Source organism: Danio rerio, chromosome 18 (genome assembly GCF_052040795.2).
Source record: "Danio rerio strain M-AB ecotype USA chromosome 18, GRCz13ab, whole genome shotgun sequence".
Lineage (NCBI taxonomy): Eukaryota > Metazoa > Chordata > Actinopteri > Cypriniformes > Danionidae > Danio > Danio rerio.
The window spans coordinates 18173212-18190064 of NC_141038.1; the positions used below are offsets into that span (position 1 = coordinate 18173212).

The following is a 16853-nucleotide window of genomic DNA, read 5'->3' on the forward strand; positions in this document are numbered from 1 at the left end:
GCCCTATTCTGGGCCACAGTTTACTTTTATTCTGGCCCAGATCTGGCCTACACCTTCACTTGCTGGGTGTGGCAAAGTACAAAAATCTCAGCATGCATTGCAGTATGAATATATAGCTCATTGATGCTCCAGTTTTCATTATTTGCTATTGATTCTGCTGTTTAAGTGGACGTTGTTGATTTTGGCACTTTTAGTATCCTGTTTGTGATGTTTGTGAGTTTTGTTCATTTTGTTAATTGTCACCAGGTTCATCCACTGATAATTGATGTCTCTTTGAGCAGAAGCTGAACCATGGGATTTTTTAGCTTATAAACCTTCATAATTCTGTGGCATGTGCAAGCATGTTATTACGTTACTTCTAATAATAAATTAAACATTGGTTAACATCAGTGAATTGCATTATTTCATTACAGGTTGTGCCTCGCTTAATTTAATTGTTAATTATTTTTATTTCTTTTTTCACTTGGCTTTTTTTCTGTAATGAATAAACTTTTCAAGCAAAGTTCTTAAGTTACAGTAGTCCAAAGAAAATGCATATTAAGAGGTTCAGGGCTATGAGCCTAAGTAAAGCAAACACTTTTCTCCATGATGGTGACTTTAGTCTTTGTGGTCCACATATGTTTTAGGATAACTGGGCCACATTTGCCATATCTTCTCTGGGCTGCTTTAGGCTCAGCCACATTAGCCAGAGCTAACTGTGCCAAATATTTACCAAAAGTGGCCCACATTTGTTTTTGGATAACTGGGCCACATTTGCCGTATCTTCTCTGGGCCGCTTTAGGCTAATGGCTGCATTAGCCAGAGTTTACTGTGCCGAATATTTGCCAAAAGTGGCACACATATGTTTTAAAATAACTGGGCCAAATTTGCCATATTTTTTGTGGGACACATTAGGCTTACAGCTGCATTAGCTTTTTTTCCAACTGTGGCCCACATTTATTCTCCATCATTTGGGCCAAATTTATAATTTCCCACACGGGCCACATTATGCTCAAATTCAGATAACATTTTGCCAAAAGTGCTAAATCTTTGCCTTAAATGGCCCATTAATGAATTTGAATCTTTGGCCCCACATTGCCAGTGAACAGGTGGGCCACTTCAGGCTAACATTCATTTTGTTTGGGCCGAAGGAATACCACCAGTGCCTGGGTTATGTTTTAGGATGAATCAGAAAGTTGCTAGTGGGTGCTTAGAAAACAAGACACATATATGCAAATGAAATAATGACATACAAGTTCATATTTGAGATTTACATATATAAAATATTATATATGCAACATATATTTTGAAATATTGCAAAAATGTCTGCTTTTATTATTATCTTTTTTAATTTTTGAATTACAAATTTGGTGGAAAGCACAAAAAAAATATTAAACATAAAGGGCCCAATCATACACCCGGCGCAATGTCGTTTTGAGGCATTCACACTCTTTAAATAGCAAATGCATTTGCGCTCATATGTGAGCCCATAGGCGTTCTGGTCTGAAAAGGAAGGTGTTCTGAGGCGCATTGCTGGCGCGTTGCTTTTTTGAGAAACTATAATAGATTTTTCATTAGACCAAAATAAACCCGGTCTAAACTCTTACACACTGCTTAATAGCCTACAATATATATATATATAAATATAAAGGATTAAACATATTATTTTCTAGCCTACATAAATATGAAAAACCACTTTTTTTGTCTTCTTCATCTTGGGAGGCTTTTTCAGTTCATTCATAACAATTTGCTTTTGTGTAATGGTATTACTATTAGCAGTATTATTTATTATATCCATATTTATATTTATTTTATTGAAAACAAGCTTAGATTTGCCCACCTGCAGGTTTTAGATCACAGGGCACAGCATGTGTTTTAGGATATAACTCAGGTTTTTGAACACACTTCGTTATTATTGTTCATTTATTCGTTTGCTGGAAATTAGAACTGAATTTAGAAATAGTTTTGAAATGAATATTTGCACTTAACAAACAAAACTAATTATTTATAGGCTACTTGATGTCTGTGCGTAAAGGTTTCCTTATCCAAGAGCGAAAGTGAAAGTAGATCGATTATTTCTCATTCTTGCGCGGTAGATGCTCTGTTTAACTGTTTTCTGTAAAAAAAAAAAAAAAAAAAACTGTTAACTGTTAACTGTTTGCTTGTTAAATGCTTAGTTTTTCCACTTCCACTTACTTTACGTCCTGTAAATAGCAAATGCGCTTATGGCGCTACGCAGCTGGCTCTTAAACGGAATGGGAGATGAGACTCTGATTGGTTTATTCTCAAAACACACCTATAACTCATTAAGAAAATAAACTCAATCCTCTTAGACCATGCGCCACAGCGCAAAGCGGATTTTCCCGTCCTTATATTAGCAAAAATGCATTCTGACATGCCCTGAACGCGTTTGCGTCCTGCGTTTTGTGCATGGACCGTCAAAATAGATGTTTAATAACAAAATGTTTAATTACAAAGGAAAAAAAAGTTTGCTCTATCAATTTAGCAATTTATCTGCATAAAACGGCAGTCTGTATATCTACAGTATGGAGAATACATCCAGCCAATGCAGGACCTGAGAGAGGATCACATGAGCTCTACTAATTACCAAATGTATCATGGTCAGAGATAAATTAAAATAATAATAATAAGCATAATTTCATTATTAATCAAAAGACAATAAGCTTGAATCAAAATTGAAATTTAAAAATTTCCAAATTGCAGAAAAAAATTGGTATTTCAGTTTTTTGTGTGCTAGTCTTTTCCCCTTTGCTCTTGTTTTCACATTCTGAGCTTGCGTATGCCATTCATGTTTAACTTAAATCATGCCAGGTTTCAGTGTTATATTGGTCCACTAGTTGAGACTGAAGCCTGCTGCTTGCCAGACAGATGAAGGGGGAGTTTTTATTTTTGATTCATGTTCATTATCTTTTGATACATTCCCTCATTGTTTCTTATTTTGCTCAATTTTTACACGTGTTTTCAATTTTGGGGCAGCACAGTTGCTAAGTGGTTCGCACAGTCACCTCACAGCAAAAAGGATGCTGGTTCGAGTCCCAGCTTGACCCTTTCTGAGTGGAGTTTTGCCCGTGTCTATGCGTGAGTGTCCTCCGGGTGCTTCACTTTCCTCCAGAGTCCAAAGACATAGTGGATCCGCTGTTTAAAACAATTGCCAAAGAACTTGGTGATTCATTCCGCTATGGCGACCCTGGATAGAGCATTATTTTTTTTTTATTTGAATATTATTATTATTTTTTATCTGTAAACTGTGATTTGTGACATTAACCTGACATTGGGTTATTTGGTCAATCACAATGTCAGGCTAACTTAACAAATCAATTTCAGGCTAATGTAATAAACCAATGCCAGTCTGATGTCAGAAACCGGTGTCAGTCTAACACAGAGTTGCCTAAACTCGTTCCTGGAGGGCCAGTGTCCTGCATAGTTTAGCTCCAACTTGTTTTAACATACCTGCCTGGAAGTTTTTAGTATACCTAAAAAGAGCTTGATTAGCTGGTTCAGGTGTGTTTGATTGGGGTTGGAATTAAAATATGCTGGACACCGGCCCTTCAAGATCGAGTTTGTGCATTCAAATGTCAGGCTGATGTCACAAACCAATGCCAGACTGGCTTTACAAACCAATATCAGGAGGATATCACAGTGATGTCACAGGCTGATTTCCAAAACCATAGTCAGACTGCAAAAAAAGTAAAAGTAGGCTAACCTAATTAATATTTGTAATTTGTTACTTGTGGACGTGTACATAGGCCACAGTTTGTTTGTTGGTTAAATAAACAGTACGTTTAAGTTAATTGCCTACTTTAATTTTCCCTTTATATTTTTCATTAAAAAATTTTAGGCCTATATAGGCTGGAATATTTATTATAACAAATTATCATTTTTCTTGGAAGTACAGCCATACAATCTAGCAAATGAAAGTCTACAATAACTTACATTTTATCTAGATTCTAGACCAGGGGTACCAAAACTTTTTCTTATGAATGGCCAAAATCCAAGCTTGATTGAGAGCTGTAGGCTGAAGGTAAATATAGCAAACTGTAGGGTGTAGCATTGAGTTGCCATGGGTAATTTATTAATTTATTTCATAATAATTTTAAAAAAGGAAAAGATTACTTCAACCATATACTAATGCATAATCTAATTTTAAAAAAATGTTTTTTATTTTCACGAACTTGCCTTGATTTGCACACAAGATCTTCTGCTGTGTGCCCTGTGCGTTAAGTGACACAATGTATACATTTAAAAAAAAAAATCTTTCATTTACAACAGTGGTTATCGTGGTACGTGTACCACTAGTGGCACGTGGACTGCCTTCTATAGTGGTACGCAATCCAATATGTCATACATGCAACATATTTAAAAATGTATCAAAAATGGTTAATTTATGAATATGATGACATATAGCCTGTATTTATGAGGTCCAAGCACCATTTCCAGGTTTTGATGAATAGGATACTATAGGTTAACACTTTACATTTAAGTACAGGAGATTCTTTAAAATTTTTAAGAACAGTAGCCTTCCATTTTCAAAGAACTTTTAGAAGCACATTTTAATTTAAACACTGACATTTTATTTTGTTTGTTTGTTATAAGCACATCAGTGTTAATGTTCAAACTATTTATAAGGTTCAAAGTGGCCAATAATAATGAATATTATTAATAATAGTAATTAATCTGCCACGTTTTTAAACTGTGCAGAGCTGTAGCTGCTTAATTGGGTCTACTACGCTACTGTATTTAAATACTGGTCATATGGTGGTAGCCTACTTGGAGAGACAATTTTTTTCTGAGGTGGTACTTGATGAAAAAAGTTTGAGAACCACTGATTTACAATATTTAATTGTAACATTTAATTTCATTTTTGTTTGTATTGTTTTTTGTTGTTGCTTTGTAGCTCAAAAATAAAACAAACAGGAAAAGTTGATCTGTTGGGCATTCCCCAACCCTTCCCAATCATGGAGGGCCAAACCAAAGGATACAAAGGGCCAAAGGGCCTAGTTTGGGCATTTATGTTAAATGGGATGTAATCTCTTGATGTAAATGATACGATCGTTGTATGATCAACCGTTTTGTTTTTGATCAAATAATGTTTTTTTTTTTTAACTTTCACATGAGAAAAGTAAAAATGCACAAGAAGACCATTCCAATATATAAAGCCGATGTGGTTCACAATGTGGAAAATTACTAACAACGAAGTCCTGACAAATACAAATCAAGTTCCTGTGTGACGTCAAGCAGTCAGTCAGGAGGAGCCCGAGCTCAATATTTCTCCGCCACAGCGAGCTGCAATCGTGCCTGACCGGTTATCTTCTCAATCCTCTCAAAAGCATATCTATTTTCATATTCACCCTTTTTCTCTTTAAAAAGAACAAAACCAAAAACAAAACTGAGGTTGCCTTAGTAAAGGTAAGTTTCTGTTATTTAACATAAGATAAAATGGCTGCTGTTGTTAGTGCGTGAATGTAGAAAATGGCGTCGCTGTAGAACAAACACCTGAGAACGTTTTTGCCTTTAAAACCTAAAACAAGTTAGCACATGTGTTAGTCATTGGATAGATTCATTTATGTATATCTTATCCTCTCTCCGTGTTTTAAGGGGAGTACATTGTTACGTGACCACTAACCGCATGCTAGCTAACTGTTACGTTAGCTATTACGCAAAAGCTGTTATTAACTGTAGTAAAAATATTGAGTTATATTCGTTGCTGTCTTGTGTTGAAATGATGTGATATATGTCGGGTTTAGAAAATGATATAGACCGAAAGTAACAAGATATGGCTTGTTTGTTGGTTTTTCTTTGTTATCTCGGTTACGGTGTTAGTAAGGTATCGTAAAGATTTGGCCTCTTTTGTCATGAAAGGAGGAAACGACAAGCTTAACGTACTATTTAATGGCAGAATAAAATATTTTTAAAATATTACGGATGCATAAAACGTGATTAGGCCTATTCATCTTTGGAGGAAGAGTAAATCTCTGAACAGACTAGTAATTATTACATCGTGTGTATAATACGCAGCGATTGTTAAACAAGTAAATTTCTCACGTTTCCTTAACTTTTTTTTTTCTTTCCCTGTTTTCATCCTTACTTTCTCCAACAGTTCGGATTTCCCCACCCCGCCCTTTGATAATTATTCTTTTGAAGATTCTTCGTTGTCAAGCCGCCAAAGTGGAGAGTGTGATTGCAGAAGGGGGTGCTTCTCGTTTCAGGTGAGATTGAACATCAAGCATTGCCCTCGGACTTAAACATATTTCTTAACGTCTGAGTCATCAATACAAGCAATACTGTGTAGTTAAAGAACATGGGAATCTACATCATAGATGTCTTATTAAAGGACCAGCTCAAGAGCACACAAAATCCATCACAAAAGGTGGTCGTTTTGTATTGATTCTTTTTTTTTAAATAATGTCTAATAATAAAACCACCTAGTATTTAAATGTTTACAACCACAAAAAGCACACTACATACTCATTACAGTATTCAGGTTTGTAAATAAGAGGTGCTGGTGCTACTAAAATATTATATTATAGTTACATCTTGAACAGAGATCATTTACATAAGTGTTACATATCATTTCACCTTTATGTAAAACTGCTTAATGTTAAAACATTGTCAGACGCAAAACAAGGAAGCAGGTGACTGGCCAGAAGGAACTTTAGTGTGCTTGATCTGAACAAATATCAAGAAGTTTTTTCCTACCTTATTTGTGGTGTGAGCACTTGCAATTCAATGCAAATTAGTTGATGTAACTAATATTTATAATGATTAAAGATTTGAATTTGTTTACCCTATCAAATTTCACAGAAGTTAGCAGTGACAATGGCAATGAGGGATAAAGCTAGTGTTTAGATTCAATGTAGATTTACCATGTTAACCTATACATACACCTCTTTGTTTAGCTTCTTTTTGAGGCACCCAAAAAAAATGGGTTTTCCCCAATGCTGAAGCTTATCCCATACTATAATCTGTGGGTCACAGATGAGTACTTTTTTTCCCTGCATCATAATAAGTTTAAATGAGTGAATTTATGTACAAAAAAAAATTATTCAAGTATGTATTTTTAGTGGAAATAAAATGTCAAAGCAAAAATACTGGTTGTATTAGTAAATTGTGACTAATTATGAATATTTGTAAGCGTTTTTGTATATTTTGGGGCTGTACTGTGATTTTTAAGAGCCATCAAATTGTTTAAATCTAAAAGTGCCTGGCAAGATTATTTCAGATACTTTTTTTTTGTTGTTTATAAATTTTTGTGGCTTTGAATCACATTTTTGTTGTCATCTTCTGTAAATTATTTTAAAAAAATATTAATATTTTTGAGTGCAACTTTTCAGATTAAAACAGCATGTTTTTATTATAAAGCAAAAGAAATGGCAAAATAGAATAGTTTGTTGTACTTCAGTTAATAATTAAATATTTTTTCATATTTGACCCATGCATAGGTCTGCTCTCATATTAAATTGCATGAACATTGTGTAATGACTGGCATTTCTCTCCATCGCACACTGATTCAGTTGCGTTTTAGACCCAAGCATCTGCATTGACGTCGCACCAGTCGCCTTGAGCAAGTGGACAGTTCAATCGATTTAACTTATCTCATGACCGAGGGGTAAAGCTTTTGCCTGAATTTTTAAAAGGATGTTTTGAATTGAAAATTACATTATTTTACTGTTTTTAAACAAGATGGGGAACTCTTTGATGGGTGTCTTAAAATGTCTTGCACATTAAAAATAAAAAGTGGTGTTGCTTTTTGTCTAGCTATTTAGCTGAAACTTTTTAAACTGCTTTCTACACCAACACAAATTGAATAACCATGAACCAGTTCTAAGTATTTCTTAGTGGTGGTTGTGTGATTGCCCTTCTTATCTACAATTGTTTTTGTTCTAGTGCTTCTTCGGGCGGAGGAGGAGGTAGGGGTGCATCTCAGCACTATCCCAAGACTGTCGGCAACAGGTATGCTTTGTTAAATTTAAGAACATTAAAACTTTGTAATGTACTTCAGAGACTAATGGCTTGTTTGCTCTTGTAGCGAGTACCTGGGGAAAACCCCAGGGCCTAGCGTTCAGAGATGGGTTCCTTCACGAAGCACTAGACGAGATGTCAACTCCTCCACTGAAAAAGAACATCACGATGCAATATTTAGGAAAGTAAGAGGGTGAGTGTCCTTAAGGAGCATAAATGCACACTTCAGCAGCGATGGAGATTAAAGAAGGCTCTGTTTCTGAGCTTTTGTTTATTGTGCTCATTGAGTCTTGTGAGCATGTTTTTGTGCTTGTCAGCTGACGCTCTCAAGCTCAAAAAAGCAAAAATCTTTGTGATAAACAGCTTTTTTTTTGTTTGTTTATTTGTTTAAACTGATATGAGATGTTCATTTGTCTTCTCTCTCTTTTAGCATACTTAATAAACTGACCCCTGAAAAGTTTGACAAGCTATGCCTTGAGCTTCTCAATGTGGGCGTAGACTCTAAACTTGTCCTCAAAGGAATCATCTTGCTGGTGAGAGGCTTTTGCATTCATTTTTTGATTTAATTATAATGTCAATCTTCTGTGGCTTAAGTTCCCTTAAATAAGTTAAATTCTTATCATTTGAAATCATTATAATTAAAATATTATAAAGTATACAAGCCTGCTTAGACATTAATAATATGCCAGCTTATAAAAAGCTTCAGTGCTTAATGTAATAATTAATAGTTTTAAAAGTTGCTTTTGAATAAATATATGTCATGCATTACTGTAATCTGACTATATTGTTCTCTCTACCACAGATCGTAGACAAAGCCCTAGAAGAGCCCAAATACAGCTCACTCTATGCTCAGCTATGTCTGCGTTTGGCAGAGGATGCACCAAACTTTGATGGCCCAACACCTGAAATCCAGTCATCACAAAAGCAGAGCACAGTAAGTACATGAATGTACTAAACTTGTTTATTTACATCATTAATGTATTGTAAAAATTCCTAAAAAGAATTCTCAATTACCCTCTAGTTTTGTTACTATTCATTATACTGACTATTTGCCTGCAGACTTTCCGAAGACTTCTAATTACCAAGCTTCAAGATGAATTTGAAAACCGCACCAAAAATGTTGACCGTGAGTCATTTTATTTCTTCCATAACTTAGATGTTTTGTGCTAATTGCAAGGCATGATTTGTGTCCAGTTTCTAAAATTGAAATGTGTGTCTGCATTTAGTCTACGACAAACAAGACAACCCTCTCACCTCTGAGGAGGAGGAGCAGCGTGCCATTGCCAAGATCAAGATGCTTGGCAACATCAAATTCATTGGGGAACTCGGCAAACTTGACCTCATCCATGAATCTATCCTTCATAAGTGCATCAAAACAGTATGTATTAGTTGAACTACATGATGTGATTTGGTTAATAGTGAGTCAGTGATTTTGAGGGGGTCATCACTTCTACTTTATCTGTAGCTTTTGGAGAAAAAGAAGAGGGTCCAGCTCAAGGACATGGGAGAGGATCTGGAGTGTCTCTGTCAGATAATGAGAACTGTGGGGCCCAGACTCGACCATGAAAAAGCCAAGGTACAACCTGACCCACTGAACTTTTTTTTTTTTTCAGCATCGGTTGAATAGATTGATTAAAAAGGCCTATTTATACATGCTTTTTATTAATCTTTTTTTTTTTTTTTACTTTCAAGGATAAAAAAAAAAAAGCTTTCTTTACGAGTCTTGATTCAAACACAAACCCAAAAAATACCTCTTAAAAGAATAGGTATAAATGTGAACGGGTCTCGCCATCTGCTTGTGTTCCTGCCAATTAGAATGCCATATTAGTAGTGGGGTATAGAGTATAATGCTAGTTTAATGCCTTTCAGATGTTAGACAAGTTTTTTAAAGCTATCAAGATATATAGATTTTTATTTGAAACATCATTGCATTTTATATTTGAGATGCTAATGGGCTGATTTATGGTGTTCAGGGTCAGGCTTTTAGCCATAAAGTTGTTGCCCTTTGAAAACTGACAGATTGGTACAGTTTCATTGTGACTTTTTGGAAGCAGTTTTACCCATAGCACCTTGAAGGCAAAACAAATCTTCAGACAGAGGCAGACTTTTTTTTCCTGCAGGAGTTTTAAGTGGATAATATATTCATTGAGTAGCTTAAGTGTAATTTGAGCATGTTCTCTCATACGCCTCTGCTTTCCCCACAGTCTTTAATGGATCAGTACTTCGGCCGTATGCAATCCTTAATGAACAACAAGGATTTGCCTGCGAGGATTCGTTTCCTACTGCAGGACACAGTGGAGCTGAGAGAGAACAATTGGGTTCCTCGCAAAGCTTTCATCGACAACGGACCAAAGACGATTAACCAGATTCGTCAAGATGCAGTGAAGGTAAGCCAGTTACATTTACACAAAACTACAAATATCTTAATGCTGTTAGAAGTCACTGATTCTTTTATTAGAAACCAAAGCATTGGTTATTATAATTGTTTATCTTTTCCTTTTCAAAGGATTTGGGTGTTTTCATTCCACCCATGAACCAAGGAATGAGAATGGACTTCTTCCTAGAAGGCCCCTTTATGCCGAACAGGATGAAACTGGATAGAGAAACTCTGGGTGGTTTGGCTGATATGTTTGGTCAGATGCCAGGTTAGTTTAGCACCTGTTGTATTCATCAGCTTCATCTAGATTGAATTTTCCATGTGTTCATCATCTTTCCTGGATAACTATCTGCAGGTAGTGGCATAGGGACTGGTCCAGGTGTAATCCAGGACAGGTTTTCGCCCACTCTAGGACGTCATCGAACAAATCCTCTTTTCAATGGCCACATGGCATCCCAACCCCAGTCCCAGTTTGACTTGGGTATGAAGCCTTTCATGAAGTCTAACCAGGTATCAGAGGGCTGTTTTTTTTTCAGCAACGACATCCATCATTTGCATTTTTTTTTACAGTTTAACTGTTAGTATTAGATTACTAAATTCCTATATCTTTAGGGACAGAATCAGCATTTTCACAATCAAAACCAGAACCATCTGAATCAGCAGCAAGCTCAATCAAAGGACATGCCTCCACGCTTCAAGAAAGGGCAGATGAATGCAGACGAGGTAAACCTAGACACATTAAACTCCAGAAAAACCAAAGCACCCTGTGATTATAAAAAGACGCGTTATTCTGAGGGATTCCACTGGTTGACAGTTTCTTTCTTTCCATCTTACTGTTTTTTTTCTTCCTTTGCTTTACCTCCTCTCTATGCTGTTCCTCCTATCCCTCAATCTTTAACTGCCAGCCAGTCCGCTGATTGCGATTATGAGATATGAGGGTGTAACCTGTCACCATAGTCTCAAATATGAAATCTTGATGAGTAACCTAACAGTGTTTTCTTGTGATCCATTCTTTCAGATCAGTCTTAGACCTGCCCAGTCGTTCCTTTTGAATAAAAACCAAGTGCCAAAACTGCAGCCCCAAATTCCCACCATGATTCCTCCCAGCGCTCAGCCTCCACGAACACAAACTCCACCACTCGGACAGGTAGAAATCTCTACCAGCTCTCTTTGAACATTTTTAGTTGGAATTGATATTTATTTAAAACTACTTTTTATTGTGCATTATAAAAATTCATGCTGTTCTTTTTTAGCCTCCTCAACTTGGACTGAAAACCAACCCGCCTCTGATTCAGGAGAAACCCCAGAAGACTACTAAAAAACCACCACCTGCTAGGGAGGAACTGCTGAAAATGACTGTGGGTGTTTCTAATATTGTAAAACGTTTTATTTCTGTGGTTTTAAGAGACTTCATAACAGATTACTTGTTTTGAATACAACAGGAGAACATTGTGACCGAGTATCTGAACAATAGGAACATGGAGGTCGCTGTCAGCGGTGTGAGAGAGATGAAAGCTCCCAAACACTTTCTGCCAGAGATGCTAAGTAAGATCATACTGTGTTCACTGGAAAGGACTGATGAAGACCGGGAACAGGCTAGCACTCTTATTAACACACTGCGTACCGAGGGCTTCATCACAGGGGAACACTTCATGCAGGTAACTTCCTTTTGCGAATTAATTTTTTTTCTCAATCAGAAGGTTTGTCGAGCTTTTCACTGTTAATTATATGTGCTTTTGTAAGCAGGCTCTGCTGAATGTCTTGGATCAGTGCCCTAAGATTGAGGTAGACATCCCCCTGGTGAAGTCCTATCTAGCTCAGTTTGCAGCAAGAGCCGTCATCGCAGAGTTGGTCAGTGTGGCAGAACTGGCTCATCCACTGGAGAATGGCAACCACTTTCCTCTTTTCTTACTATGCCTGCAGCAAGCTTCCAAACTCAAGGACCGCGAGTGGCTCACAGATCTCTTCCAGCAGAGCAAGGTCAACATGCAGAAGATGCTTCCTGGTAAGTCTACATAGAGAAATTTTGTATAATTTTTATTTAAAGATATCTTATTTTATTTAACTAGAGTTTGTGTTTCTCAGAAATTGATCAGAATAAGGATCGTATGCTGGAGGTTCTCGAGGGAAAAGGTTTGAGTTTTCTCTTCCCTTTGCTCAAACTGGAGAAGGAACTACTGAAGCAAATCAAAGCAGATCCCTCTCCTCAGACCATCTACAAGTGGATTAAAGACAACATTTCTCCCAAACTCCACATTGACAAGGGCTTCATCAACATACTTGTGACTAGGTACTTTCTCGTGAATATGAATGGTGAAATGTAGTTAGAAGCATTATTGACAAGCTCATGTTTTGTTCAACAGCTTCCTGCAGTATATCTTTGCTGAGCTTGGTGTGCCTGAATGCGATGAGCAACTGTCCTTCCCTTCTAAAGAGCAGCTCGATCAGGAGAAGCAGCTATTGCACTCTTTCAAGCCGGTCATGCAGAAGTTCCTTCACGAACACACCAACTTGCAAGTCAGTGCTCTGTATGCCCTGCAGGTGCACTGCAATGCCAATGCTTTTCCAAAAGGTACAGAATGCACTTAAGATTGTTACATTTTGTCTGTTGAGATTTTCTGAATGACTAAATGAGAATTTTTCTAATTTGAGGTTTGTGGCTCTGACTTGTTTTTGTGATTCAGGTATGTTGCTTCGCTACTTTGTCCACTTTTATGACATGGAGATCATCGAGGAGGAAGCGTTTCTTGCTTGGAAAGAAGATATTTCCCAAGAATTTCCTGGGAAAGGAAAAGCCTTATTCCAGGTAAGTTTATTTGACTAATCTCGGCAGTTTCATCAAATGGAAAAAAGGTTTTGTGTGGCTTTTTATTTTTACATTTTCTAATGTATTAAAAATAAAAAAATAATTATATTTTGTATTCTACTTTTAATGTTTTTCTGCATCAAACCTCCTTTAAATCTTTAACTTTCATGTATGTGAGAGCTCGACAGCACTGGGGCTTCCATTTTAAAGTTCAGGAGCATCCTCCAAAAATGAATGAGCACCTCTACTACAAATTATTTATTAATTAATGTATTGTAATTGATAACAATTTCATTAATTCTGAGATAACTTGTTGAAATTATAGTTATTATAATAAATTAAGTTTCTTTCCAACATACTCGCAGGTGCCACCCTCAGTATTTACCGAGGTCGCCTCTATTCGTTGATGATGAACTGTTAAGTGATGACGTGTTAGTAATGTATGTAATACTGTTTCTGGGTTCAAGCTGCCGCTTATTTGAATTGAATATATTGGTTTATGATCACTTTTTATTCATATCGCACAATAAAGTTAATTTTATATATAGTGTACACAACAGTCTCTAACAGTCTCTAACTGTTGTTTTCTAACAGAGAAAACAACAGTCTCACAACAGCATCACAAAAACTAAAGTTTAACAATTAAAAAAAAATTAATCACTTGCGTCAGCCCTGCTCATCAGTCAACTTGAACATTATTCTTTCAATAGCCAACCTGGTCATTTACAGTACAGTTATCTTTCATAAGCTGAAAAGGGCAAGCTTCTTTGGTGATGTGTGCAGTGGTAAATTTCACATTTAGCTGCCATTTGTGTTAAACATCGGACTCTATTTTCAAACCGTATGCCCTCTCTGTTGGTGGATCGACATTCATCACATGATCATCGTCACTGGCGTCATTATTTGTAACCTAAGGTGGTTTACAAACCTGTTTTTACTCCATCTTCTTCAGTCCTTTAAATTTTCTGTGGTGTTATCTGACAGCAGAAAGTTGTGACTGAGAGATTGACAGCTAATATTAACCTAAAATCTGCATAGCACAAGAGACCGGTCGACATATGAACACACAGCATGAATGCTTTTAAAAGCAAACAAATGCTCCCAGATGTATTTTTAGGTTGCATAGATTATATTTCAGGTATTTTTATTTTTGAGCCCTGTATATTTACAAGCCTTTATCTTCGTTTTCAGGTGAACCAGTGGCTGACCTGGCTTGAGACGGCTGAGGAAGAGGAGTCAGAAGAGGAAGCTGACTAAGAAACCAGACTAATCCTAGTACAACATTAATTTTCTGCTAAATGGCCTGCCTTGGGGGTTCTACACTCTTTTTGCAGTAGCTCACTCTGTTGACTAAAGTACTCTGCTGCTAGGCTCGTGAATTAAACAGCAATACCATTATTGTAACATCTCTTAATGCGTTTGCTTGCGTCATAACCATTGTCAGGCTTTTTTAAAATCGACATCAGTTTCACATGTTATATCAACCACTGCTTTTTTTTTTTTTTTTTTTTGTAGAAAAGGTGTTCGTCAGATCCTCCTCGTGGTATGCCTGGTTTAATTTGTGTGTTTGTTTCAGAAAAGAAAAACAGGACAAACCTCGCAGCGTCTGAGCAGCAGTGAAGCTGAGATCCTGGTTGTAATGGGCTTCATAGGTTACGCTGTAGACTCTTATTAGTGTTATTGTGGGTCGGTTGCAATATCCTTCAACCCTCGAGCATGATTGAAACATCTGTAAAACTGTAATCACTGTAACATTTAGCAGTCTTCATTTCTACCTCCTACCGAATGAGCATTTGTTAGTACAGCCTCTGATATGTCGGATTTCATGAATTACGATCTAGAGCATCTGCTTAGTAGTTTTGTTTTTGCACAACACACTACCTAATATCTCAGCTTGCAGTAGAGTTTAAGTGCTTTCCATTGAAGATGCCGAAATCAAGCTACTAGTGTCAACTTAATGCCTCTGCAGCCCCAGCCTTACTATAATGTTGTCTGCAGTGTGATCTACGAGTATAATTGAGATGTATTCTTTCTCTAATGGCAGTTGTAATGTTGCCATTCTGGTCCCATTGATCTGCTACAAATGATTCCAACTGTGGTGGATTTTTTTTTTAACCTGCCTTTTAATGGGGCATTAAACGTAAATGGAACAAATCCTTGACACCCAAAAAGAGGAGAAAGGCTTTTGCCCTTGTCAATAAGAGGTTTACTTACAACCTTTTATTGACAGGTGTTTTAATTGTACCTGACTTGCATTTGCCCACTTTAACTGCGGTGCAGTTGTCAGAATTGAAATAACTTATGATCATGTCGTTGTAAGGCTGTTTAGTGCTGTATTCATCACCACTATTGCTGAATTTACAATAAAGAAAAAACTTGATCACTTAAGTCTGTCTTTTTTTCCTATTTTATTTTATATATTTTTTTAAATGTTGCACTAATATTTTTTTTCAATCAATTATAACATGAGGGAATATTGTATGGACCGTTTTTTTTTTTTAGGATTTATTTTTGCCTGTATTAGATAGGACCTTATTGCGACAGGAAGTGAAGTTAGTTAGAGGGGGGGTGGGGGTAGGTTAGGGAAATGACAACTTAATTCTTATGTTCAATCCACCTAAATTTAAGTTAATCGGTTTGTGCTGAGATAACATGAATAAATTGTGTAGAACCCTGCATTTTTTTACAGTGTATTCTCTGTAATGTATTTACCAGGGGCAGACTAGCCATAGGGAGCACCGGGAGTCTGGCCTGCCCTCCCCTCTTCCCGTACCCGCATTCACCAGCTCTTCACTTATTGATCGCCGTAATCAACCATCCCCACCGCACACTTTTCAGTTACCGATCACCACAGTCCACAACATGACACAAACCCCCTACTCTGGCTCTTCACTTCACACACAACTCCACAACCCCCAGCTCCTAATTTACCAATCACTTGGGTGGTCAGAGGAACAATAACTTTCCCGACTGAAAATACAGTTTCAGTCTGCCCCTGGTGTTCACACTCATAGTTTGGTTGTATTAGTTTTTTTATATATATATAATGGTCTGGACCACAGAAGAAAAAATTGGTCAGATCTTTGGCATTTTATAAGCTGGAAAACAAAAATAAAAAAATAATCGCAATATATTTTGTGACTGAAGTGTTAAACATGCTGTGTGTGTGTGCGCGTGAGTGCTTGTGTGTATACGTATGTATGTACGTACGAAGATTGTTTTGAGTGTTTGGACGACAAATGTATTTCGTAGGTTAATTGTTTACAAAATTTAATGCAATCTACACTCAAAATATATATTTGCTGCGTGCACCAAATTTATATGAATTAACAATTCTTGGGATTTTTTGGAAGGACGACGTTATTCTTTTTACGTTCAATCCACTCAAATTTAAGTTAACTTGATCGATTTGTGTTGGGACAACATGAATTGTGTAGAACCTTACATTTTTTTACAGTGTAAAGATGTATTTGCACTCATAGTTTGGATCTATTAGTTTTTTTATTTAATGGTCTGGACCGCAGAAGAAAATAAATAATCAGATCTTTGTCGTTTCATAGGCTAGAAAATACAAAAATTACTGCATTTATGATTTATATTTTGTGACTGAATGGGTTAAACATGCTCTCTTTGTGTTTGTACATGCAATGTTTTTAAAATATTAAAATACCGCAATGAAACGACACAATTCTTGATCTTTTTAGGGGGACA

The 16853-nt window shown here is 36.5% G+C and overlaps 1 protein-coding gene and 1 non-coding gene across 2 annotated transcripts; both read left to right on the forward strand.

The window, feature by feature from the left end:
• The first annotated feature begins 5127 nt into the window (after positions 1 to 5127).
• On the forward strand, positions 5128 to 15530 carry eif4g2b (eukaryotic translation initiation factor 4, gamma 2b). Its single transcript, NM_001013443.2, is given in 21 exon segments — positions 5128 to 5406; positions 6098 to 6206; positions 7885 to 7950; positions 8027 to 8152; positions 8390 to 8492; positions 8762 to 8893; positions 9019 to 9085; positions 9186 to 9337; positions 9425 to 9535; positions 10164 to 10346; positions 10466 to 10604; positions 10692 to 10846; positions 10949 to 11059; positions 11355 to 11483; positions 11590 to 11694; positions 11779 to 11994; positions 12083 to 12341; positions 12422 to 12626; positions 12700 to 12908; positions 13021 to 13142; positions 14334 to 15530. Coding segments are annotated over 20 exon segments (2697 nt in total). The 5' UTR covers positions 5128 to 5406; positions 6098 to 6165; the 3' UTR covers positions 14400 to 15530.
• LOC137488390 (small nucleolar RNA SNORD97) lies at positions 11096 to 11278 on the forward strand. Its single transcript, XR_015515568.1, has one exon. It is a non-coding gene; the product is annotated as a small nucleolar RNA SNORD97 (small nucleolar RNA).
• Positions 15531 to 16853: the final 1323 nt, after the last annotated feature.